Source organism: Molothrus aeneus, chromosome 4, assembly GCF_037042795.1.
Source record: "Molothrus aeneus isolate 106 chromosome 4, BPBGC_Maene_1.0, whole genome shotgun sequence".
NCBI classification, from domain to species: Eukaryota; Metazoa; Chordata; class Aves; order Passeriformes; family Icteridae; genus Molothrus; species Molothrus aeneus.
The window spans coordinates 43,647,630-43,674,756 of record NC_089649.1 but is presented as its reverse complement, the minus strand read 5'-3'; the positions used below and the strand labels follow the sequence as shown (position 1 = coordinate 43,674,756).

Genomic DNA, 27,127 nt, shown 5'->3' with positions numbered 1-27,127 from the left:
AATACTCTACTCTGACATCTGCTGTGGCCCTGGAGCTGTGGTCAGGGACACAATTTTTATTTATCTTTATTCATCTTGGACTGTGCTTGTGTCTACTACGGGGTCTGCCTTTGATCTCTGACAGTCATTATTTCCCCCCACCCCATTCAAGTCCAACCTCGCCTTGCATCTACCTTTGTGGCCCCTCCAGTCATATTTTCCTCTCCCTTCTCCTCCAAGAAAACCCTCAAATTTAAAGGAATGGCTTTTTACAGCTCATTGTGAGCAGAAACACACACACGGCAGACATCAAGTTTACCATTTTCATCCCTTTGCTAGCAGCATAGAGAGACGTGCGCCTTCCCAATGTGCTTCACCTGTGTCCAGAGAGAGACCGCCTCTCTTTCCCACAGCGACGAAACTTTCGGTGTGCCAGGCTGGTACGAGTGCAACAGTCTGACGTAAAAATATGTTTTTGCTGTCTCAGGCCAGCACTGTTCAGTGCCCTACGTGCAGCCCCGGGGTCACCTGCGGTACCGCCCGTACTCCGCTCTGCCCACCCGGCTGTGGGCCCCAGGGCAGCCGCAAACAGCCGGACCTGTGCAGAGCCTCGTAGGGAGAGGGGCACCTGGCACCGAGGAGCTGCTTCAAGAACAGCCCTCCCGCGGTGTCCCCGAACGTCCTGCGGCTGCAGCCCCGCTCCGCACACCGGGTTTCCAGCGAGGAATGGAGCGTGGCGGTGGGAGCGGCCCGGCCCCGGCCCCTCCCCGCCGAGGCGCCCCGGGGCCGCCCCGCGCCGCGCCCGCCCCGCCGCCGCCGTGCCCGGGCCGCTCCCGCCATGCGGCTCTGGGTGCTCCTCAGCGTGCTGCTGCTGCAGGAAGCGCTGCCACACGGTGAGCCGCCGCCCGACGGGTCTCCCGCTTTGCGAGGCGCCGCCGGCTTCCCTTTTCCAGCCGCACCCGCTGGCCCGACCGTCCCGGGGACGGGAGCGGGAGCCATCACGGGAGGGGCGGCGGCGGGGCTCCCGTCCCGCTGGGCAGAGGCGGAGGGAAGCCGGGTTGCTCGCGTCGTGTGAGGCCAGCAGGTCGCCGAAGCCTTCAGGCGAAAATGTGGGTTTGGGTTTGGGGAGAGGCGTTGGCAGCGGCCCCGGCTGCTCCTGCCGCCCGCTCTCTTTGGGGTAGAACAGTCTGCGTCCAGTCCCGTGTGGCGCCTGAGGAGGGGACAAGGCTGGACGTGTGGGACAGCGTTGGGTGTGATGCTTGGATTTAAAAAAACAACAACAAAAATTTGGCTTTCTGCATCGTTGTTCGATTGAGAGCATCGAACTTTACTCATAACTTAAGTATTATGAGAAAAGTTTTCATAACTTTTTTCTCACAGCCGCTTCAGGCTGTGAGAAAGTCTTGGTGGAGAAGGGACATCCGTAACTAATTTTTGATTTAGGTAGACTTTAATTAGCAAAAGGGAGACTCTTTCCCCCTTGCAAAATGTAAATGAACTTATCAATACTTATTCGGAAGAAACAACAAAAGTAATTCCATTGTTTTTCACTGTGCAAGGGCTTGGGGATCAAGGCCTGCATAACCCATGGAAGGGTTTGTAGAGAAATAGGAGGCAGGCTCTTAGGTGCATGTTGAAAGGCAATTACCACAAGTACTTTAGTAGGTCATAAGGAAAACATTCTTATAAGAACATAAAAATCCTCCAACCTAAGAGCTGATAAACATAGAGAGAATTTGTCAGAGGAGGCTGTAGAGTCTCCAGCCTCTGGGAAAATCAGAGCTCAACTGGACATGGCTCCGAGCATTGAACAGAGATGGGAAGGGAATTCCAGAAGCCTTTTCCAGCCTAGTTTTTCTCATGGCTACATGCAGAGGAATTGCATTGTGGATCAGATTGATGCAGGAGAGGATTTCTGTTGAAAGATCTGGTCTGTGTGTATACCACATCAAGAAAAGTGGTTTCTATTTGAGAAGTAGATAATAAAAACAGAATAAGAAATGAGTTGTAACTTGGGTTTCAGAAAGATTTCCCAAGTGTCTGTTCTTGTCAGTTTCTTTTGTTTATACTGTAGTGTGACTGGGTGCTCCCCGCTCTGCTATCCAGAAGCTTAGCAATGGAAGAAAGCAACCAAGTATATTTAATTAGAATTTCTTGTCTAAAGCTAAATGTAGAAGTCCTAATGTAGGAATTGTAATTTCAGAATAGTCTTCCTAATTTATCTTATATTAATTTATGGACTAATGAAACATGCCCCTCCAGATTGGCACTGTGTTTGGATGATTAACTTTTTGTTTGAAGTATCCCAAATGATGTGTCCAGCTTGTTCTGTTATATTACTTGTAATCACAAAGAGTCTTTCCTCATATAGTAATCCTGCTGGTTATTTATACTTTATGGTAATCTGACAATTTATTTTTTATTTCTATTTTAAAATTTATTTTTAAAATGTATGGTAACCTCACAAATAATTTATTTTCACCTCAAAGAAGAATTAATCAGTATAAGTTGAGAGAGTTCTCAGTCTCTGGTGGTGCCAAGATGTAGCATGGGACCTGCCTTGTGGAGTGGGTATGTCTGGTGGACAGTGAACGTGACTCCTTTGTACTTGTGGGAGACCAGGCTCACACACTGCTTCTCGTTCTCTGGGCTGGCACTTGGAGATCAGGGGCCTTCTTGAGTCATAACCTGTTCATCTGTGAGACTAGTGGAATGTGCATGTGGATATAGGAGATGTCTCAAAAAACAAATGCTTTTTAGGATTATATAACTAACACTCATTTTGATATTGCTGTGTGGGTTAACATTTGTGAGAACAAGGGGCAGACATTAAAGAATAGGGTAAGACAAATACTGTCAACCAGGAGCAAAGGTGCTGCATGATACATTTCTGTGGCATATGGATGCATAGTCTCCTACTTTGGCATGATGAGTTATTAGGGATCCTGAATGTACTGTTGCAGCTGAAAGTTAGTACAGTGCCTCTTTAGAACCAACTTCAGGAGCTGATCAGTGGTAGAAATGAGGCATTTTCTCAATTAATATTTTTCTAAGTCTTAATTTTATTATATTTTATTATATAATAAGGAATGCTGTTGCACTAAAGCAGTGCAGCATTAGGCAGTGCAATGTTATTGAAACAGTGAGGGCTCAGTGCATACCTGTGGTGAGATAGTGAAATATCCCAAATGTGGCATATTCATGTGCCTGCATAAATGGGCTGGTTGACTTTGTTCCCTTTCTTGGGAAAATCTTGCAGATTGCATAAGGAAATGGAGGATTCTTGGTGATGGTTTCTGTGTTCCTGGAGGGATTTGATTGTGTATCCTCTTTACCTTGGGTGATACTGTAGCAGTTAATTTTGTTACCTGGCATAAAAAGACTTAATTCAGCTAAGAGAGAAGACAGGACTGTGAGGTGCAAAAGAGGTGCTAGAAGTGGTCAGTAGATATCTGGAAAGACAAGGGAGTGTTGGGAAGGAGCATGGCCACAGCTTGCTTGGAAACTCACCTCTTTGGGAGGTGCAACAGAGGCAGAACCAGGTTTTCTGTGTAAGAAGATAAAAGCTCATCTATGTTTCCTGAAATGCCCCTGCTGTCACCTGGAGGGAAGTACAAGGTCAGGCAGACAAGGCTCTCACTGAGCAGCTGGGAGTGTGGTGTAGGAGGAAAGTGTGAACTCGCTGAACTGCAGAAACATGAAACAGAGAGAGCTTGTGTGGAGAGGAAAGACTTAATCTTGAGAAAATCAAAACCAGGCTTCTGGCACTTAAAATTGGAAAGCTTTCATAGGGGAGTCTTCAACAGTTTCTTAAAGGCAGAGTCTCAGGTGCGGCAGAGCACACAGTATGGGATGAAGCATTTCCTGGGGATGAGGTTGCAGGGTCCATGTGCCTTAGAAATAATGTCAGGATCGAGCTTGGCAAAAAGCAGTGGAAATGTCAGAGTAGTTTGAACAAATTTCAGTAGGGCTTGATGGAAGGGGGGGGGGGGGGGGGTTGAAGGGTGGCTGAGCCAAAGCTTGTGTGCTGCTACAGAGTAATCTGGAAAGTTCAACAAGGAGCTGGAATGGCCAATTTGAAATGGGAATGCTTATTCAAAAGGCTTATGGGGCCTGTCAGTGGCACCTCCCTGTACTATGGCACAGTAGTGTGATGGAATCCCACTAAGATGGAATAGCTTACCCAAGGGAGAAGTGGCAGTATGTGTTGAAGAAAACTTTTGTGTTAAATCTGTTTCCTAGTGGGTTTTGGTGGTAAAAGTTGCCGGGGCTGAAATACCAGCCCTGTGGAGAGGAACCAACCTGGTAACTGACCACCCAATGTGTAGTGACTGCTCTGCTAAGGAAAATCAGAGGGGCAGCAAGATAGAAAAGCAAAAGGAAGAATAACTTCCCCTCACATGGGCTGGGTCACACACATCAAGGCGTGGTGCAGAATGCAATTGTTTAGATGGCCACAAATAATGACTTAGAGCAGCTATTCAGAGAGCCCCTCAGAAGAGCAGCAATTCTTGACTTGCTCTGAAGCAGTACTCAAGTAATTGGATTCAGATGTTGTTGTGGAAAGGCCTGACTGTAGTTCTAATATTCTTTCAGGAATAATAAAAGACAAAGAAACCACTGATGTGTTTAATTTCCGAAGGGGGAATTACATAAGAGGAGGAGGCTCCTTAACTCACATGTGGGTTAAATATAAAAACCAGAATAAAGCAGACCAAAAGAGCTTGAGAAACAGCTTACAGAACGATAAAATCAGCCATAAATTCTTTTTCTTCTTCTGACGTACTATGATGGGGCAGGGAGACATGGCTGCAGAATTTTTATGACTGGTAGGAATGGGGGATAAGAAAGAGCATCTATAGAAAGTGAAATTTAAAAATTTATCTGTGTACACCCATGTTAACTATGGAAGTGCTTAGAGAGGTTTTAATGGCAAATGGTGACATGATAAGCATAGAAGAAACTTAGAGTGCAGCATCCTATAAAGCACTGTAAGAGCAGGTTCTGAAATAGAATTTTTCTCTATGGGGAGAATCATTAGAGGACATCTCATTAACATGCCAAAAGAATCAGTTCTCAGATAGAGAAAATTAGCAACATAAATTAAGTGCCAAGATATTATGATATACACCTGAGTTGTAAAAGAAATTTGAATCTGAAATTAGTGAAGCCTTAGCCCAGATGCTTGTCATTACTTATCTTTTTCCAGAGAAGGGCAGTGAAGCTGGTGAAGGGTCTAGAGGGTAAGTTCTGTGAGGAGTGGCTGAGGAAGCTGGAGTTGCTTAGTCTGGAGAAAAGGAGGCTCGGTGATGACTTTATCATTCTCTAAAACTACCTGAAAGAAGGTGGTAGCAAGGTGGGGTTTGGTCTGTTCTCCCAGGCAGCAAGTGACAGGATGAGAGTACAGAGCCTCAGGCTGGGCCAAAGGAGGTTTGGGTTGGACATTAGGAGGAATTTCTTCACAGTAGGTGTGCTTAGACATTGGGATGAGCTGCCAGTGGAGGTGGTGGAATCACTGTCCCTGAAGGTGTTTAAGGAAAGACTGGATGGCACTTAGTGCCATGGCCTAATTGACATTGTGGGTTTTGATCAGAGGTTGGACTCCATGATCTCAGAGGTCTTTTCCAACTGAATTGATTGTGTTATCACTGCATATCACTATATCATATCAAAGAACTGCAGCTTTCCAGTGAAATGGAATATCCCAGTATTTTACAATATTTTGAGGAGATAGAGGCACAAAAACAGAAGTCTGTATTCTGTAAACTGAACTAACAAATTACTGTAAAGTCAATATGGCTTTGGCATGACTGCCTTTTTTTTCCTTTTTTTTTTTCCTTTAGAAGATTTGTTCTTTGGAGCTGCTGAGGTTCTCTAAGGACTTTTTGTAAGAGTGTGGCCATGGATGAGTTGGTTGATGTAGTTGGATTCCCAAAGGCTTTTATTGTAAGCCTATTGTAAAAGATTCTTTGGGAACCAATGTGCTGTGAGACAAGGGAAGACCTCTCATGGAATAATAACTAATAGGAAATAAAGATTAGGAATTAGTCTTTTTGCCATATGGATAGAATTGCTTTTAACCAGCTGAATTTAACAGGGATCTTGTAAGGCACATGCTTTTCAGGATGTTTAAGTAGCTGTTAAAAGAAAAGAAAACTGTCAGTAAAGAGTTGTAGAATGATCTCTCAATTTTGAAGAACTGGGCAGGGAAAGTAGGACTTCACATTTCATGTTGGAGGATGCTAAATAACACAAACTGTTCTAACTTCATGTATGCCTTGATGGGTTTCTACTTACGAATTTTTAACCAACACTTCCTACGTAGGAAAGCGGTCCTGGAATTACACTTGATTTTTTTTAAAAAAGTCAGTTCCTAATATTGCTATCTTGAAAAGTAATGAGCTGTTTAGACAGGAAAGAAGACACCATTAATATGTACAACTAGATCTGAGCATACCTTGAACCTGGTGTACAGTCTGCTGTTGTGTCTTGCCTTCAGCCAAATGTGGTGTAGCTGAACTGTTGTAAGATGCATTTTCTTTACAGGAACAATTAGAGTTGGACTTGTCAGTCTGGAAAGTGAATTAGTCAAAAACCCTCAAGTTCTGTAAAAGTATTTGTGTTAGAGAGAATGTTATTGGCGAAACATGAATATTTATTTTTTTAATACAAAAACTAGACGGCATCTGGTATTTATGTGTAATTTGTGTAATTTTCAAAATTGACCAGACAAATCAATGAAGGAAAACATCCAAGGACAATATAAAAAAAAAACAAACAAGAAAACCCCCAAACCCAAAACCAGCCAAGCACAATAAAATCATGACAGCTGTGGTTCACAGACGCCTTGAGCTAAAGGTTCTTGGAAGCTCAGGAGAGTAGTATCAAAGGAGCAGAGTGGTTGCCCTGTTCCCTGATTGGCATCTGACACTAGGTGGTGTCAGTGCAAATAATTTTGGCCTGACCCACTGTAGCCTTTCTAATGTAATGCAAAGAAAAAATGCTACAAACTCCTGGTTTTTAAATTTGTGTTCACAAGGCACTGTGTTGTTTAAAATAAATGTGTTGTGCATCAGCCTGGACTCGGAGAAGTCAAAGCTGACGCAGTGCAAGGTGTCCAGCTGGGGTTTGAGGAGTGTCACAGGAGCCATCAGTGGCAGGAATCTGGAAGTCCTGCTGTTCATACTGGCAGCCTGTACTAGTTTTAATTATGCTGAGTATGTGAGTATGCTGAGTTTTTCATTCCAGAGGGAGCCTTTTGATTGATTTGTACAATGAAATACCTCAGTGTTTCCATGTGGAAAACAAGAATTAGCTGTCAGGTGCAGTTAGTGGTGTTTCTGGTGTCTGGCAAAAGCAGTTTTAGGCTTGTCTCACAGAAGGACTGTGCTTCCTGATGTCACTTAAAGTTGGAATTTTTTGTTTGTTATTATTTTTAAATATTTGAGACAGCTCACCTTTTCTTTCTGTTTCCTTTGTTTGTTAAGGCAACTGGGCATCCTTGTTGTCTCTAGGAGGTAATGAAATCTCTTATTGTTTGTCTCTAAATAAGATATTGTCTTCATCTGGACTGTCAAAATAAATGGCTCTTACGGGAGGAGTGACAACTTAAGTAAGTCACCTTCAAGTGACTGAAGTATCACTTGCATTTCAGTAATTACTGTAAACTAAGAAACCTGCATCACTATTAGTATTTTATAAATTGTCATGAAGTTCTACACTTGTGAGTTCTTCGTGTGTCCCTTATGGAAGTGTGGTGTGTGAAGAGGTCATGCAGAAGTGATGGGCACGTGACACGGACGTGGAGAGCTTGTGTAGCATTGAGTGCTGCATGGCAACACCAGGAGGTGGAAATGACAAAAGTGGCTGCAGATAGAAGTGCTGTATTTCTTTCCCTTACCATTTGTAAAGTTTTCATAGCTTGCATATTTCTCTGTTTATGTAAGTGTAGATTTTCCACATGTTCTTGAAAGCTCTCTTTTTTTTTTCCCCTTTTTCCCCAGGGTCATGGCAGACTTCAAAAACTTAAGGAAATTAACTCTTACTAAGTTCTATTCATCTTTTCTAGGAAGAACAAAACTTCAGTTATTCTCTGGGATAATAAGATTTTTTTTTCCCAGAGGACTATATAAACTTTTTTCTAATCAGTAACATTGCCTTCTTTTCTTTATTTTACCAGTTATTGGACAGCCTGCAAAGAGTAAGCGTCCCAAAGAACCTGGAGAAAACAAAATTAAGCCTGTTAACAAGAGAGTAAAACCCAAGAATGCCAAAATGAAGGAGAGAGAGTCTGTGGACTCCTCTTTGAAGTCCCAGTCCATACTGACACAGGTGATGGATAAAGGTCATTTCCAGAAACTAGCTGCCACCTTAAGCCTGGCTGCAGGACAAAGCATAGAGCTGCGATGTAAGGGGAGTAATGTCACTTGGAGCTATCCTTCTTATTTAGACACCTTTAAAGACTCCAGACTCAGGTAAGCTATTCTTCATTTTTTGCAGGAAAAATCCAGAACATTTTTTCTCTTACTGTGTTCAGCACCACTGGTGTTTTAGTTTGTTTGTGTGTTTATCTACATTTTTACAATCGTGATGTTCTATTTAATAGGTTTTTAGTGTCCACAAAAAAGGATGAGCAATTTTTAGTCATCAACTTTTAGTCATCACCAGTTACTGCCTTGTGATGTGCAGTCTAGGATAGTCTTACAGCATGTGAACTCTGTTTCCTTCAGATGAATCTAAAATGAAGATGTTGTTCACCATTTGCTCCAGCCACAAACAGGGAACCATGTTAGGGTTGGTCCAAAGTAAAACTCTCAAAATGTGTGTGTGGATGTCAGGTGCTCACTACCAACTCTGTTGCTCTGCAGAGACCTGCTCGTGTTGGGCTGTACTGGTATGTGGCTACCAGGTGAGGTAGTAAGGTTAATTTCCTGAAGAGACTCAAACCCACATCTCTTAACTAGCAAAAAACACACCAGCCTTCAGGAGCTAGCGAGAGTAGTGGTTCAGTCAGAGTTGCCTTTGCGTGCAAATGAAATTGCAGGGCTTGTGTTGCATCCAAGTTTAATGCTGAGGGTTATTACTTTAAATTGAGGAAAGCTTTTTCTTTCATCTTGTGACATCTTAATGAAAACCACAGAAAGATTTATTAGAGCAGGAAGAGGAACTGACTGCCCCACCATCTGAGTGTGTTCTGTTGCTCTGAGTATCTTTTCTGAGACTCTCCATACATTACATTCCTGTTTTTTTCAGGGTAGTACACGTAGCTAAATGTAGATTAAATGTAGTAATTTAGTTCTGTATTAGAAAGAGGAGGGGCATATAAGGAGCTTAAGGATGTCTTGCACAGGCATGTTATTGCTCTGAGAAGTGTTTGTTTTCAGTGGCTGTTTTATGGAGACTGTGAAGCACTGTGAGTGATACCCAAAGAAAGAACAGTTAGGAGCTTTTCTTGGATTATTAGGTGAGAGGGACACAGAGGTATGAGTCAAGATGTCAGCTGCTCTTGTCCTGTTGTTCCTAAATGAAGTACAAGTGAGTATGCTCTCACTAAGTCCCTCAGGTTATCTGAATCTCAGTGTCCATTATAAGTACATTATTTACAGGTGTGATGTTACCTTAAAATCACTCCCAGTTAATTAGTTTTTCAGATATATACTTCTTCTTTCCACTTCTCTTTTCCAAGGGTAGTGTTGATGAATGGCAGTCACCCACTGTGATCTCTAGCACATCCTCCTGTAATTCATGAGCCAGTTCTCTGTGCCACTGTGTGCTTGTCCCTTGCTGGCTGAGGTGCTCAAGGACTGCCCTGGCTGAGTGCAAGGCTTCTGCCACAGTAAGTTACAGCAGCAAGCTGCTTCCTGCTGTGGGCTTATCACAGCAATATCTGTCAAAAGGCCCCTTTAACCTGCTGCTGCTTATTCTTTTGCAAGGAATACTGTTCTATCCCGGTTTCTTTCAGCAGGTGGCGTTTATTAGCTGCAGTACAGGCCTGCCCTCCCAGCGAGCAGAGCTGGAGGAGCAAACCAGCAGGGAGTGTGCATGTAGTGGTGGTGGCATCGTTCTTAATGTTTTGTGCATTTGCAAATAGGTGCTGGTGTGGTTTGGTCCTGTAGACCTCCAGGCCATGCCATCTGTGTGTCAGAATCTGGCATTGAAGAAGGCAGGGTGAGTATTCAGGGTTTTTGGAGAGGAATCTGAATCCTTCCTAATTAGTTGACTGTCTATTCTTCTCATGCAAAATTAAGTGTTCTCTCTGATGCAAGAAATTGAGATAGTTTGGGAAAACAGCAAAAAGATATTTATGTCATGATTGTGTAATTTTCTGGTTTCCAGTTTGAAGTAGTTTGGGATCCTTCAGCAATTTACATTTTTGTACTCAGTCAAGTTAACAGTGGTAGTTTAACCATACAACAAAAGTTAGTTGCACCACATAAAATAAGTGCTGTAAAACATTTTGACTGGGGAGATGTAACTTGCCTAAGTATCTCTTTTCTTTTAGAAGTATGTAAGGCATATACTTAAGGATCTGTATTGAAATATAATGGTCTTTGCTTTTGAAATAAGTTGTTAAAGCAGTAAGGCTGTGTTTGACTAAATAATCAGTTTTGAATACAAGCAGAAGATCCTAAAATTAACTAGAAAAATTGAAAACATAGATTAGAAGCAGATTTCAGAGTCACAGAATAGTAATAATTTATGGAGACATTGACCACAGAATTCTGTGCAGTTACATTTTGATCACGTTTTTAGCATGGCTTTGCTAATTATATCAAGGTCTTTGCTGTAATAGGTGCCTGTGAAACAAAGTCTGCTCTACAGAATGTGAAATTTGAAATTTATGTTCTGTGGTTTGAGAAAGGTTTGATGGATTTTAACTGGAAGTACCATAAAGGTACCATGTTACTCAGCTCAGCTGGCAGTGTTTGTAAGTGAGCTGGCAATAGAAAAGGTCAGCAAAGTTATGACCTTTCAAGAGGAGCTCAGATCTTCCTCAGGAATATGCACACCATGCACCAAGCATCAACTGCAATAGGCAATTTAAAAAATTTTATTAATACATTACTTTCATTATTTTAAAACAAAATGATGAATATAGGGCAGAGGGGGGAGATTCAGAAAACTTATTAGCAAATAACCTACAGCAGAAATTGTTTAATCATCTAGGTAGATATATGTCCAGTATCTTCTGACATTTTTGAGTACTTAAAGATCAAGTATAAGATAATCCCCTCATTACCAGTTAGTGAGGTGTGGGGCAAAACCCAAGCTAATTAACTGGGCTGGGCCTTTTTTACCTCAGATTTCCATATGGGTCTTGCTGGACTTGGGGCACTGGTGCAAACCAGAATTGATGACAGTAGCAGGGGGATGTGATGGGGCCAAAAGGAGGTAATGGAAAATGAAGAAGGAGTGGGTTGATGTGCCAGAGGAAAAGTGAAAAGGAGGAGAGGCGCTGGTGATGAGATCCCTGCAGTTGCTGGGGACTAATGACTACAGTTCTTCTGTTCATAGCAACAGATGCTCAGGCATCCAGTTATTACTTTTCCCTTAAATAGTAGAAGGTATGTACAAATTCAACTACTCTGGCATTTTGGCTTGCAACTAGTTAAATTTAGCATCAATGTAATGTATTTTGTATGGGTGGTTGCAAAAAGAAGTAGGGATAAAACCCAGATGTTTTGCCTCCATTCTATGGTTACCACATTTTAAACTCACCCATATGGTAAGGAGAGTACCGCAATCTGGGGAACAATATGCCTTTTCTAAAGAGGAAGATTTTCATTAGAAAAGCCATTTCTGTAGTATTAGTGGCTATGCTTTCATTGAGCTTGTCCTTGTAGGCGTACTCTACAACCTGGTAAATAAAATATTTTACTTGCTGTACTAGAGAGTCTCGGTTTTTAACGGGTCTGGAGCTGTTACATGCGCTATAATTATCACACCTGAGGGAGTGAGAGGAGGAGGAGGACTCTTTGGCTTCTTCTTGCTGAGATTGAGCAGAAATTCAGCCTTTCCACTGCTCTAACTGGAGTACACAACAGTACACACTGAAACAATTTACTTAGCTTTAGAGACTGTAGTGTGCCATACAACTCTAGAGAGAAAGCTTGAATCATGCAGACATGGTTCCCAGCTTAAGGACACACATAAGCTTGCTGCAGAACTTCAGAACTTGCCTGTTATCTGTAAATGCTTTCTTGCTTTGTGCAGCACTTAAATACTTTTTGTCTGAAAATTTTGGGTGCTGGCTGAAGTGGCCAAAAACATTGGTGGTGTTAACAGTCAGAGGCTGCTCTTGCACCCCTAGTATGGGAAGGCTGGAATGCTGTTTTGTAAGACTGTGAATAACAAATTAATGACTGGAGGCTCACCCAGAAACTGGATCTACAACATAAGAGAGGGATAAAAATAAGAGCAGGCGTATTTTCCCTTTACTAAAGCTTTATAGCAGAAAGCTGCTCTGACTTCACACAGTCCTGTGCTGCCTGGCTGGAGCATGGGTCTCCTCTGCTGAAGGCAAGCTGCTTTTGACTTTGTCTGATAAGTAAACTGACACAAAATGGAGCTGCTCTGATGGAAGAAGCTGGAGCAAACATCTGGACGTACATCACATGTACATTCCTGTGAGAGGAGGATGTCTGGACAGGAGCACTCCCACAAATATTGAGGAACCTGGGTGTGGTGGGGGCCAGAATTAGACTGAAATTAGACTGCTTTCACTGAATGCAGTGAATGCATCCCACAGGCTTAGTGGGATGTCAGTTGTGCTCATGTGTATGTATAACTGAATTTGATTTTGCTGCTTGTGCTTTGAAGTTTAAAAGCTAAGGATATTTTTCTTGTGTAAAACAGCAAGATGTTATGTTCCTGTCCTAGTGAGTATGTATTTGAGATAAGCTCTCTTTTGTCAGTATGAATGCAGCTACTTGAGAGTGGTTGGGTAGATGGTCTTTGAGTGATGCCATGTACACTGTCTTTATAGATATTTTTTATATAAATATATATTTTAGCTTCTAAATGTGGCATAGTTTTCTGGCAAAAAAAATCTTCTGAACTTTGAATAAAGTTTATTAATAAGATGAATGTATGGAATAAGATTTTGGGCTATGTTTCTAGTTTCTTTAAACAGTCTGGTAGTGTTTGTATATACATACGTGTTTGTATATACAACATTTTTACTTTGTGACATCTACAATGCAGCAAAGTTTTGGCTTCTGGGTCAGATTTCCCAGCATCTAAAATACTTATAAGATACTAATGAAATTACACATTTCCCTAGAAATATTGGTTAGCTGCAGGATTTACCATTTATACTTTATTTTATATGGCCTGTTTTGTCTGCTTAATATGGTCACGTCTCAAGTTTCAACACCTGCACTCTCAGATGCCAGGTTTTGTTATTGCATGTTTGTGGATGACTGCCTTGCTAGGTTATTACTGAATAGCTTGTTCACAGTTAAGAAGAACACACTGTACAATAATTAATTAACTCTGACCTTATTTTGCTATCTGTTGGGATTTCAAGCTATAGCTCAGTGTCTGCATTAATGATTGGAGGCAAAAGAGTTCTGGCATAATGGTTGCTCTGTATTGTAGACATCTATTACTTGATCTTTGGAGAACATTTTATTCTGAGGTTGTCATATAACCTGTGAAATGTGAACTGTGAAACTAAACAGTAATAATACAGACTAGGACATGCTTTGGGTTTATCTTTTCTTCCTTTTGGGTATGAAACACAGCATGTTCTCTTGCACAGATAGGAATCTCTCAAAAGCTATCCAAAACCTGAAGATACTTTATAATGTAAGGTAGTGCATATATTAAAAATGGAAAGGCTACTGCACCATAATTACATGATTCTAAAAAATGGAATCAGACATGGTTGGGTAGAACAAATGCATTAGTGGATAGGAATTGTGATTTGCCTGTTTATTGAGGCAGGCCTCAAAACTGCCCTGTGGTGGATCCATGTGTTTCTATGTTGGTGTGGGTCTAATGGTGTCTGAGGGCTTACTGGGAAAGGCAGCTCTCAGTTATCTGTGTTTGAGGTGTGTATTTGGTGTATTTTAATCTCTGAGCTGCTGGCCTGGCTGAAGGCTGAGATTTGAGTTATGTGGACTGCTGCTTGTGATTGCTGCTAATGGTGCAAGCTGCTGGCAGAGCACCTGAGGAGCCAGAACTCCTGGGAAGCACATGCAGCTGAAGTGGTGGCCTCTGTTTAAACAGTTATTCTGCCTGCAATGGACAGTTAAACAAAACTCTTAAAAAGAATTACAATTTCTTCAAAGATGCTAATCCTGGAAAGAAATTATTCAGTCAGGTATCTGCCTTACAGAATAACTACCACAATAGTAAGAATTAGGAGGGTAATAAATATTCAAAAACCCACAGTTGAATGAGTATGAGAGCTGTTCAGACTTAATGCAAGGTGTATATTTGTCCAAATCCCTTTTAAAACAGTAAAAGGAAATTCATTATCAAATACCTAGCTTGGAAAAATAATTTCTGACTTGATTAGAAAGAAATTACCTTGTAACTCAATTTCTTGCAAAGGAAAGAGGGAACCCTTCATTACCTAGATCCACTACCAGGAGAGGCAGCTGGTTGAAAAGAACATTTTTAAGGGTTGGAGCAGCAGCAGAGCGCATCAGTACTGCCACGTGGCTGTGCTGACAGCATTCCCTGAGAGCTGGTACTTTTGGGCTATTGCTTTTGCAACCCATCAAAAGTCAACCCAGTAGACTGCCAACCACACCACCATCTGTCTGCCAGAAAGAGCCAGGAAGGTAAAGTTTAAAATATATTAAAAAATAACAAGGTGAGACTGTAGCTGCTGTATTTCATAATATAGGACCTTTGCCTTTTAGAATAATTGTCAGTATCTATGTAAATGTCTGCATATTTATAAATATTTGCACATTTACAAATGTCAATCCACTGAGAGATGTGCCTGGGAAATTCAGGAGAAGGAAAAAAAAAGGCAAATCAAGTCTGAAATAATCACACAGGCTGTATTTTGTGTAGCTACGTGATGGCACTGCCAGTACACTTTCAGCAGTTCTCAGGGTCATGCTCTAAAATAGCCAAGGGATGTGGAGGAAACTCCAGTGAGGTGGCTTAGATCACAGGAGTAGGTCTTGCAGAATGACTTAATTTGCAGGACAAATCCAAGCTGAGGTAGCAGCTCTTTGCAGGTGGAAACTTGGACTGGTATGTTAAAAATTGGAAAAGCATTCACACTGAAAGCAGGCAGAAATTATTAAACAAACTCTCAGTAGAATACCTGCTACTAACTACTTGTCAATTATCTTTGTTAGATTTTATTGAAGCAGTATTACAGTATTGAAAAAGGACTGAGGTGCATGTGGGTTGATGTGTAGAATGAAGGAAAGGGCTATACATGGACAAACTAGGCCAAAACATAGATGAACATATGGCCTAGAACAGTCACAGCCCAGTTTCAAAATGGAGACTTGAAGGAATCCAAAAATGAACTGTAAAGACTTTTGCAAGTTCTTGTATGTAGTTAAAATCAATAAAACTGCTCATGTAAACAGTCTCTGCTGGAGCAAAAGGGGAAATGGCAACAGAGCTCTGAAAGTAAAAAGTGGTTAGTTGCAGAGAAGGAATAAAAAAATCAAAAGTGGAAATGAGCTGACAGAAATATACAAGGAAATACATCTGTGCTTGTCTTTGCTTTTGTTTTTATTTTTCCACAGCATAAAGCAGCTTGACAGGCACAGTCAGCTGATCCTTGCAAACTCCACTGCAGCAGACACAGGTGAATACAGCTGCTGGCTTCAGCTGTGCAATGGTAACAAATGCAGGAAGGATGAGACTAAAACAGGGTCAACATACATCTTTTTCACAGGTAATTAACTCACTGGGGGATTATTAGTGGAAATATATTTGCTGGTAAGGCAGGAATAAAGCTATATCAGTGATTTCATCGTCAAGATTTTACTGCCACAATTTTCATCTATTTTTAGTGGATGTTAATTAAGACTCTGTTGGTGGGCAGAAAATTACTTGCTTAGTCTGATTTTTTTTTTTGGGTCCATTTTCCCTCAGATTATGCAAAATACCCAAAGTAATGGATAATGCAATGAAAAGCATGTACTTTACAACAGACTTTCTGAAGATTTTCTACAAAACTAATAAAAAATGTTATAATTCTTGAAAATGTATCTTGATAAAGAAAATAAATCTGTGCAGAAGATTCATTTTGTCATGGCATTCAGATGACCCCATGGACTCTCCCACTTGTCACTTCATTCCAGTTACTTGCACTGCCTTAAAAAACTCACTAAGGCCACAATTTCTCTGAGGAGTCATTATAGCATGTTGAGAGGCAAAACACTCTTCAAGTGCACATGATGTCCCCCAGAGCCTGTGCACAGTTTGCAGCTGCTTGGTACAACAGAGCTGAAATCAAATGGTTCATTTTTTCTTCTGGAAAGCATTCTGAATAGTAAAACAACCTTTGATGCCTCATTAGAGCTGAAGTATTTGTGGCTAGAAAATGTTTTAGTACAAAATGTTAAGATAGAATTGTTTGCAATACATTTTGGCGTTAAATTGGACCATGAGAAAAAAGAGCTTAATGTTTTTAGGATACATTCCTTGGAAAGGCTGGAATAAACTTTTCAGTCAAATTATTATATAAATGCTTGTGCTAGAAAGAGGAATTTCAGATTTAGGTTTCCAAGAAGCATGCCAATTATGGAAATGCTCCTTAACTGTGATTCTGAGGGCACTAAATATTTCTTCTACTTTGTACAGTAAGCAAACATTTTGACTAAAAGCATAGGTATAAAAAGTTGTAGCTTCAAAAAGTATATTTTTCTAATAGTCCTTATCTTACCAGTGGTGATGAGATCCAGATAAGTATTTGGAAGCTTACTAGAAGACATTCCAAAGATTTTCTTAAGATTAAAAAAATACTTCATTTTTATTTTCAATTTAATGTTTCTTTAATGCAAGCAATGTTCTTTTTTCTTTTTGTGTGTGCATATTAAAATTAGGCCAAAGCTTTTTGTCTTAAATGTTGCTCACAGCTATTTTCTCTTGTCAAATGTACTTTTCTTTCTGTTAAACCAAGATGTAATTATTTCTGTAATTATGTCATCTCTTTTGCACAGACAAAGAGGAGCTTTTTGTACCTACTCCCAGTTATTTTGAGATTGTCTACCTGAACCCAGATAAACCTGCAGTCATCCCATGCCGTGTTACTACTCCTTCAGCAAAAGTGACTCTTCACAGGGAATTTCCAGCAGAAGAAATTGAAACAGATGGAACTGATATTTTTTATGATGCAAAGAAGGGTTTTGTCTTCCCTCACCCTACTTCTGATCATAAAGGTATTGTCTACTGCAAAGCAGAGTCACAGGGAGCACCTCAGATTTCCATCAAATATCACCTACTATATGTGGAAGGTAAAGTGCAGTTTTCTATGTCCCTCAGTTGACTCTTCTGCTGACACTAAGAAAATAATTTTTAGAAAGTAAAATAAGTAATGTAATGAGAGTTTTAAAATCTTGATCAAAAGTATGTGTGATAAAACATTTATCAAGTTTAAATTCCAGCAAGTTTCCCAGCTTAAAGGGGAAAGTTGCAGGTGTAAAACACCTGTTGCATTAAGCAGACTGAGTCCAAAACTGACTCTTAGTTTTGTCAGTGTATTTAACTTTAGCAGCTAATTTTTTGTTTCTAAACACTGTCTCAGTTCCGAAGGGCCCACCCTCAACCTCCATCACGGTGTCATCAGGTAGAGCTGGACTCAGTGACGGAGTTTGTGTCGTCTGCACAGTCCTTGGGGAGCCAGATGTGGATGTGAGCTTCAGGTGGCAGTATCCAGGGCAAGAGGTAAGAGGTGTATGCCCTGCCTGAAAGGGTTTGTTCTTCACAAAGGCAGCATTTTGAATGCTCTTGCCAGTTCAGACATGCTGGCAGGAGGAGGCAGCATATCCCCTTTCAACTTCAGCCTTTCTTTCCCTGAGAGTCTCCCTGAGAAGTCACACAGGGATGAAGCTGGAGAGCCCTGTTAGTAAAAATCTAATTCAGCAAAGCTCACTCCTCTGTCAGATTTCCATCCAAAGATACTTTTCCTCTGGCAGGATTTCCTCAGTCAGGGTCAAAGCCAAGCAGCATCAAGAGGCTGTTCTAGGGCAAGCCACAAGGCCCACTGCTGCCTCTGTGTTTGATATGCCTTCTTTCTCCATGGCTTGGGTGCGTGAATTATGCCAGCACAGAATTTTTAAGCTTGCCGATGTCCTGAAGCTGAATCTGCTTCTGCCCAGCCTCATCTGAAAGAATCCACAGGAAACACAATGTGAATCTGTGGTCTCTTTTCTTGCACAAAATAAGATGTATCTGTCTAGCATTACTGAAGGTCTCTTCTCTTTTCCCTCTAACCACCCTCACCTGTTACAGCAGGAGCTCATTTCTTAATCATTCTAGACCAAGCCTGGCCTTCCAAAACTCTGTATCTCATTAGTGTCCACCCTACTTTTGCATCTTTCCCAGGCTGCCCCCAGCCTGGTTTGCTGGCTGTTATTGGCCCAGCTGTTCCCAGTGGTTTTACTGCACCTGATGCATGCTGGCATGTGCATGTTTACACCTCTCTAGCACTGATAGAATATAAACAGCTAAAGCATGCAGGTTATCTCTCTGGTTTGCTATGGATACCAGAGCTGCAGTGCAGGGCACATGGGCTATCAACAGAACTACACCCTCTCACTGCACCCACCTACGGGGTGAGAGAGGCTTTGGCCTGTGGCCTGCCTCTGCTTATCCACCAGGGTAAACTATCCCAGCTCCAGCTGTGCCTGGGGATAGGGAGGGGACAGTTGTGTTTGGGTTTCTGCCCCAACAAAAGGATCAAGTAAATGTCAGAGTAGAAGCACTGCACACTTGTTGAAGACTTAACATTTATTGAGTGTGTTCACATACTGCAAAGAAAAAAGGTAGGGTGGAAGGAGAAGAGACAGGACCATCAGTGATGCTGGTCATATAGACCTTTTATACAAGAAAAAGGACTGACATTGTTCTAAGATTCACTGGATGTTTCCATTCATGCTGCTGCTTTCAGTGCTGGGAGCTCAGGGGTGGTTTTGTCCCAGCCCACACCACCCAGCAACTGGGCTCTCAGCCTGATTCCTGAGCAGAAGCAGCACATCAATCCCTGCTTGTCCCTAGGTATGGTGCATTGTGGAGACCCTCCTTTTACCTCTGTAGTCAGTAACCTCTCTGTTTTTTTTTCCACTTGGTTAGGTTTTTTTTCTTGTTTCCCCTTGCCACTCCCTGACAATTGCTGTGAATGCATACAGATCCACCCTTAATCTGATTCCATGCAACAGGCTTCAAAGTAGGCAGTTAGTTTGAGGAAAAATGGACTAGCAAGAGCCTAACCAGGTAAACAGGGTCCACTTTGTACAGTCTTTACCTTCACTTTCAGCAGGGTAAAGGAAGTTCCACTTGCTATATTTAAGAAGTAACTTAGACTTGAATTAAGTGTGCAGTATTACTTGATTGTAGATAGCACTTAATTTTCAGGCTTGGAACAGGAGGTAGACCTTTGCTAAGTGGCTTAATTACTTTTAAAGGTTTAAGAATTTTTATTACATTTACAACTGCCAAGAGTTTTTATGGGTTTTTTTTTTCTAAAGCTGGTAATGCCTGCCACTTCCTAGGCATTCACTGACTGCAATGTGACTCATCCCTAAGTTTCAGGAAGACTGAGAGCTGCCTTTGTACTGGTCATTTTGCAAGTGTGAGATTGTAGCTTTGACTCTGCTTAAGTGTCTAACTTAACCTGTTGCTACATCTAGCTTAAGCCTTGTAGCATTCATATTGGTAAGTGGTTAATCCATCTATGTCATGAGGCAAGGGAGGATGGTTTCCACACAGAAATCTCTCCCTTGCATTTTTATCCCAGTTATTGGTGTAGCAGAAGCCAGTCTGCTTAAAGCTGCTGACTAGCAGCTGCTGGATTTTGGAAGAGAAGAGACTGCCTTAGTCTATCATTGGGCCAATTTCTCTTATCCAGCATTTTGTGACCTCCTGAGGTGCCAGGCAGTGTGACCTCATAACTAGTCCATTAGAGAACTCCCTTATAGAATTTTTTAAAAAAAGCACCTTTTATTTAATAACAAAAAATCTCCAAACCAAAAAACCAAAACAACATCAGCCATGAAAAGGCATTTTTTTAATATAAATGGGGCGGGGGCAGGGGTTGTACTTTTGGCTTTGAAGTTACATATACATTTTGGAAAGCAGAATGTGAAGATTATTAACTCAGAAGTATTTGAGAATTATTACTGTTTTTTGCTATGTTATCTGATGTTTCTAAAACTAGAGGAGGAGTTAGTTTTCAAATGTGACTTACAGCTATTCACTGTGCTAAAAGAGAATGAAAGCTCAGTCAGCTACCTCATGCCACTGCCACTGCTGCCTTCTTTTTGAGACATGCTTCAAGTCTGAAAATGAGCTCACACATCTATCTTGACACCTCCCCCAGGACACTCCACCTATTTGATCAAGTACTCAAATGCAGCTTTAGTTAAGTGCCCTAAAACTGAGCTCATGCACAGGCTCCAGGCAGAGCTTTGGCAGGCCTGGTACCTGTGCTTGGAGTGGAAGAGCCGTTGCATTATCCTTATTTGGCATAGCTTATTTAATCAATATTTAATGCAGCAATGTTGCTGCCACTGCCAGACACCTTCAATTCCCTCACTTAGGGCTGACTTTTGGATATAGGCTTGTACTCTCCAGCCTCCTGCTTCAAGGTGCTGGGGTGGTGTCACTAAATACACTTTGTGAAATCACCTGCTTTGTGTGGGTGGGTTGTTTTTGTTTTGTTTTGTTAACAGTCCGGGAGGCCTGTGATTATTCAAAACTTCTGGAGATTGATAAACAGAGGAATTGGCCATACTACAAGAATCTCAAAGAGTGTTCTTCTTGTGGAGGATTTTGAAGACACAGATGTGGGAAACTATGTTTGTATAGCTCAGAACCTACAAGGAGAAACAACAGTAGCTACCAAAGTTGAACTGAAGTGATAGAAAAGACTTCTGGCTGTGGACTGACCCGTATGTTATTTGACATTATAGCCATTAATTTTCTTTATTAATGTTTAAATGTAACTTCTCTCTCACTGTTTCTTTTATATGTCAGTGCATTTCATGTTGACTAGCTTGACAGGCCACAACAGAGTTCACTCTGTCCAGCAGTAGTGAGTTAGTGAAACTACAATGAAGCAGTAAAGCGTAAGTCTGAACATGCCTAGGGTGTGTGCATATTTGGAAACAGGTGCTCTTTGGGCTTTCCTTTGCATATGGTCTTTCCCTCAGACTCTTGCAGGAGGTCAGCCTGCTGTGTGGAACGTGCAATTTTAACATTAAGAGTACTGTACACATTTAAAACAACAACAATAAAAAAGCAAACTAAAAAAGCCTTGTAACAAAGTTAGCCAATAGCAGTTGTTTATTTTGCAAGAATAATTAAATTTCTGAACATTATGAAAACATAAATGTGTGTGTGCTCATTTTCATATGTGTGTAAAGACAAACACAAAATTTTCTCTCCAGGTGAAGATGAATACCCTCTAGGACCTAAATATATATTTAATATCTCCTTAATATATGTTTAATATCTAGTTGGGTATGCTCGATTTTCCTTCTGTTGCTGCATTCTTACACCCTTACAACATGTAGCTTACTTAATAGTTCACTCCTCTTTAGATGTCTGGTGTTATGTTTAGTAAATTATGTAGCAAAATTATGGTTGCTAAAGGTAAAACTTGCATTTATTTATATATTAGCATTTACATAACAAAAAAAAAAGGCAAAAAAAGCAAACATTAGAATACTGTTCAGTTTTACAGGAGAATTTCCTCTTAGGTTAATAACAAGTTCAACTTCATTGTATTAATTTACTTAGGAGAAAAGGAAAGATATTTTCATTTACACAGAACTATACCTGGATAAATAAGACACTGTTTTTATCACCCCGGGTTCAGTTACCAGTACAAAGAAAGAGCTTGCCAGAGGAGAAGGTAAGAATTTGATAACAACATTGTTGGACATTTTGGCAATGTTTGATTTTTTTTCTTAGTCTCAAGCACCATCTTTATGTGGGCTAGAACTTTAAATACAAATCCACTCCTTAGTAGTGAAATGACAAAAAACATTTAATACAAGCCATGTTCCAAGGCAAGTGAAAACCAGCTTATTCTGAACAGACAAGGAAGCAAAGCAGGAACTGGTCCCTTGGTCACACACTTCCCTGTTTCAGCCTGAGTTTGGAATTCCTGAAATTTTCTTCTGCTGAAGGCCTGAGGTAGCCTGTGCTCCAGCTAATTCAGACCTTTGAGCAGATGTGTGCAGCACTGTTTGGAATAGTGGCAGCTCTAAGTGCTAATGTAGAAATGGCAGATTCCCAATAAAATCAATGATCTGATTAGTAGAGTAGCTAATGAAAACATTAGACACGTTTGCTGAATGTGTTTTCTTCAGCATGAAGGAACCTAAACCAATTTAACTGATAAGAGAAATAGCCCCATGGTAAAGACAGAAATGGTTCCATGCAGGTCTCATGTAATAGCCTACATGGAGAACATTCCCCAGGAACTTTTTTTACCTCTGGCCTCTGAAAATAAGATATCTAAAAAAAAATATTTAAAAGAGCATGCAATAGAACTGACTTTGAAGGTGTAAGAAGTGAGGTTAATCTGTTAAAATGTGTCAAGAACATTACACTGTAATCCAAAGGACTAAGTAGGTTATACAATTTCATAGTAATACCTAAAAAGCATCTCGTACTATTGTTTTAGGGAAAAAATTTCCTTGTATCATGTGTTTTTTTTTCACTCTGACCAAATTAACAATGTTTGACCTTCTAGATGAGGCTGTGCAATGTGTTAATTCCTTTTTAGCATTTTCATTCCTCAGAACAATGTCTTTCCCTTTGAACTAAAGGAGTTGTGCCAGCTTTTTGAATTTCAAAGTGCATTTGAGCCTGTAATTCAATAATTTATTTCCTTCTCAAAGTATCCGGGAAGTGGGAGATCGTGTCACCTGCCCACCCTTGTTCAACAGCACAGTTAAGGCATCACTTCCTTGATGACAGTTTGGCAGGAAAAGATGGTGTAATTCCATTGCTTGAGTATTGCCCTGGGGTGTAATGGTTATGCCTAACCATCATGTGCAGGTCTCAAGCTGATACAGAAGCAGTGCCTCTAAGGAAGAGTTTTGGTGGGTGTCACATCCTGCCGATCCTTTCTGTCCTTGTCCTCCCACCAAGAATGAGAATAATTCTTGTAATTGAAAACTATGAGAATTCTTTTACTATGTATTTTACACAGTTTTTATTTTACCAAAAGCGTCTTGGGCAGAGCTGATGTTACATTGATGCAGTTAATTGCACATTTCCACCTAAATGAACAGTGACAGGGGAAGAGAATGAGGCCTGGAAAATAAAATTTACTTGACTTGTCAAAGTTACATGCCTAAAGCTGCCAGTGCTGTTACTTCCATTTCCATACCTGTGTCACTGCTCTTCTAAGGCAAGGCAGCAGCAGTGGTCAGAAGGTATTTTTTTCTTCAGGGTTCAGTGGTTATCCCAACTTTATGATGACCGTTTAACTGCAGCTCAGCCCTAAATGATTTCCTGGCTGTCAGACAAGATCAGTGGTTGATTACTGTCTAGAAGGAATTTCATGCATGAATTGCATGACACCAGTTTACATGGAAGTGTCTTTGGTGTTAGCAGTGAGAAACATCAAGACTTTAGTTAGCTCAAGGAAATGATTCACTTCAACTTTTATAAAAAATACAGTACAACTCATATAATGACCTTTAGAGAAAAGCATTGAAGGTGAACCATACTATGAATACTTTGAATGGTAACAAACTATGTGGTACAGCTGTTAAATGTCACCATAGCTTCCTCTGAAACCCATCATTAGAGTTGGAACTGTAAAGTTGGAGAGTAAAGTTGGATATCTGAAGAAAATCACTTGTTCAATTGCTTGACCTTTGGTTTATGATGATGAGCAGGTTTCTAGCTTTTCCTGAAGAAACCTTATGCTAAAGGAAAAAACCCCAAATATGTAAAAGTTACTGGATTGAACAAAGTCTTTACTAACACATGGTACTTAAGTTAAAGCTTGAAATACTAATACTCAAACAGAGAAAAACATTGAAACAGTATTTACAGATTAGCAGAATTATTTAATTTGTTGAGACCAACAGGACAAACGCTAAACAGGTATTTCTGTAATCTGATTTCTACACACAAGCAGCCTTCATTTCTTCATAAAAGCATTAAAGAGTCTACTTGCAAGCAGTTAATAGACATGAAGAGTCACCTTCACTGTGGAGGTAAATTATCAACAAATTAACAGTCTTTGTATTATCTACTATACCATACTTACTTTTCTTGTAGGGTAGCCTGGAAAAGCTTTCCCTGCTCTTGCTACAGGAAGGGCTATGCCATATTTAACCTTCAAACATCTGTGTGCACTCTGCTTGCATGTTTTATGAGGCATTACACTGCAACTGAAGTACTAAAGTTCTTACTGGTGGCTAGGTAAGTGTCCTTGTGACAGGACCTGTTAACTGCTAACCTCTAACTGGGGCTTTTCTCACCCACAGAATGTTCTGAAGAATCACAAGCAACCTCCATAGATCTCCCACCTACCCATAGCTAGGCAGGTACCTATCCTGCCCATATGTCTTCTACCCATATATCTAAGTGGAGGAACAAGGGGAAATTTTCTAAGGATAGCTGAATAATTTGTGCCATGAAGCTTCAGCATTGTGGTTTTGCTGTGCAGAGCAGATACCAAGAGTTTTTAGTAAATGGAAAAATGTTCCTCAGATTAAAGATCCTTTGACTAACATAAGCAGAAGAAAAATCCTTCAGTTGGTAGAAAATATTTATTGTAAAGCATTCAGCTCAAATACATGCAATCAAATCCCTTTGACTGTAGAAAGTAAGAATGTTCTGAGACATACTTAAAGTCAAGTTGTAGCCAACATAGGATTTTCAGAGTTAAATTTGAACCTCCTAGTAGACATTTTAAGTACTGACACCACTAATAAGTGGTATGTACAGTGCCCTAGAAAGGCTTAAAAGAAAGCATAATGTTACCTAGAAATGGCACCCTCAACTTGTACATTATGAGAGGTTTAAGTAAATTTAATGGTGAAAGAGTCAATCACAAGTTTAAATATATTACAAATTTACTTACTGTATGAGCACTGTTAACAGTGTTGTTTCTATGTCTGTGTTCCTCATTATTAGCCAAGATTTTGCAAGTCTTAGGTAAAATACTTTGAAGTTGTTCTCCAGTTGAGTTCCCTAAATGCTTTCCCATGCCCTTGATTCCTGTCCCCAAGCTACTGAAAAAGTCAGGGAAACTCAGCCAGCTATCAGTATTAGCTAACCAGCAGTGTAACAATGTCGTGGCCCTGCTGTGCAGCCCAAGCTACTGTAAGAATCAGTAGTATTTTCTAAGACTAATCTGAAGCTGAACCTGTTTTAATAGGTACAGAGCAGTCATCTTAAACAGGTCTGATCAAGGGTGGAGCCAGGCTATCCAATTACCCTGCTGAAGCCGAAACTCAGCATGTGGTATTTCCAGAAATGCTGACACTCTCATCCTCCAGTTCCAGCAGCCAGGACAACTTTTTCCCCTACTCTATAGAATCTCTTGAACAGGATTTTTCACCTGATGAACTATCAAAACACCAATATCCTGCAGTCTAAGAGGAAAAGTATGGCAGAATTAGCAAGGTAAAATACCTTCATCCTCAGGTGAATTTAGCCAACCCTGAGGAAAGTTAATATAAATGCTAAAGCTTAAAAAGGCAAGGTGTGTCACTAGCTATATTTGGATTCACAAATTACTTAATCTTCTTGAGAACTGAATTAAGAATGCACCTAGTTACAATTATTGCATTTCTCTTTGGCTTTCAAATCTACATCTTGTTTATCCTCAGGAACAGACATGCTATTTTGGGGAAATCAGTGCCTCCTTTTCAGCAGGTAAGATGCTACGTCTAGGCTTCTAAATTTGCAACTCAGCTAAGAACTTCTGACCTTGAGGGCTACTGTGGTTCTGACTACAACCCTGTTGACTTGAAATCCAAAATCCATTGCACTCTGCAAAAAAAGTTCTCCTCATAAATGGCAGAGTTGTGCACGGACATGAAACCAAGAACCCATGCAAAATATGGCTGCAATTCAATTTGTTTTTAAAATTAATTCAAAGTTGCATACTGAGGTTGGCCAAGACACTAATAAATCAGTTGACAGAGGTCTTCATGGCATTTTTTTACCAGCCAGAATGATGAAGGAAATTACCTTACAGTACCGGTGGCAGTTTCTCCTCATTCCTTGGCAAGGGTACTCTGTTAAGCATGCATACTGAGAGCAGTATCAAGGAAGTACATGTCAATGTATAGTCTTCAGCTTTTATCCTTTATTACGTACACAGCAAAGAAGGCAGCATTAGACACACGCACAGTGTGTTACACCCACTCCATCCACGGCACACGCACACGCACACACACAGCCTTAAAAAAGTGTTGGTGATAAGGAACATATTATAAAGGTTGTGATCTTTATCTCTAAGCCCCTGAGCTTCTTCTTATGGTTAGGTGAAAAGGCAACAAATAAGTCTTTCCTTGCTCTATAAGTGCTTTGTGCAACGATGTCCATAGAGGTCATAAGTCTTTTTGGGAGGAGTGAATGTCTTACTCCCATATTCACAGTCTCCTATCGCTGTTTTTGCAACACATAGTTTCCAGTTATGTTCAGTTGTCATAGGCGGCTAATATAGCTCTTGCTCCTGTGATTAAAGTTAGGAAAGGTTCTGCAGATCACAAATGAAATGCAGGCCTCTCTTTCTCTCAAGAGATGTCATCTTGGTGACACTGCAGGACTAGAGAAGTTACCAGAATTTCGTGGGGACTGAAGAGGCACAGATGAAGAACTGGGAGACAGTTTTCTTGGGCTGCATAGATCACCATTGTGCAACTTCCACAAAAGTTCTTCATTTTCCATTGACAGGCGTTTGTTTACTTTTGATTCTTTCTCTAGTGACTCCTGTAAAACAGCTTGCTCTGTAGAAAGTTGC

General features: G+C 40.7%; 2 protein-coding genes across 7 annotated transcripts in view; one reads left to right on the top strand and one right to left on the bottom strand.

The window, feature by feature from the left end:
* Positions 1–799: 799 nt before the first annotated feature.
* On the top strand, positions 800–21,509 carry PDGFRL (platelet derived growth factor receptor like). Its single transcript, XM_066548385.1, has 6 exons — positions 800–872; positions 8,159–8,453; positions 15,705–15,856; positions 17,127–17,420; positions 17,711–17,850; positions 20,856–21,509. Exons 1-6 carry the CDS (start codon positions 818–820, stop codon positions 21,042–21,044), a joined length of 1,125 nt encoding a protein of 374 aa, XP_066404482.1. The 5' UTR covers positions 800–817; the 3' UTR covers positions 21,045–21,509.
* The window catches only part of MTUS1 (microtubule associated scaffold protein 1), an 88,251-nt gene continuing 82,574 nt past the window's right edge, over positions 21,451–27,127 (bottom strand). For 5 of the 6 annotated variants that reach the window (XM_066548380.1, XM_066548379.1, XM_066548378.1 and 2 more), the window contains one exon: positions 21,451–27,127. In XM_066548380.1, coding sequence (XP_066404477.1) covers positions 26,911–27,127 — 217 coding nt within the window. In that variant the 3' untranslated portion in view covers positions 21,451–26,910. The other variant, XM_066548384.1, reaches the window with a different exon arrangement.

What these genes read in the sequence shown, in the direction of transcription:
- PDGFRL (XM_066548385.1), top strand. Translation starts at nt 818, where the DNA reads ATGCGGCTCTGGGTGCTCCTCAGCGTGCTGCTGCTGCAGGAAGCGCTG. An exon ending in AACATACATCTTTTTCACAG is followed by an intron (nt 15,857 to 17,126) that starts GTAATTAACTCA and finishes TCTTTTGCACAG; the next exon opens with ACAAAGAGGAGCTTTTTGTA. An exon ending in TCACCTACTATATGTGGAAG is followed by an intron (nt 17,421 to 17,710) that starts GTAAAGTGCAGT and finishes ACACTGTCTCAG; the next exon opens with TTCCGAAGGGCCCACCCTCA.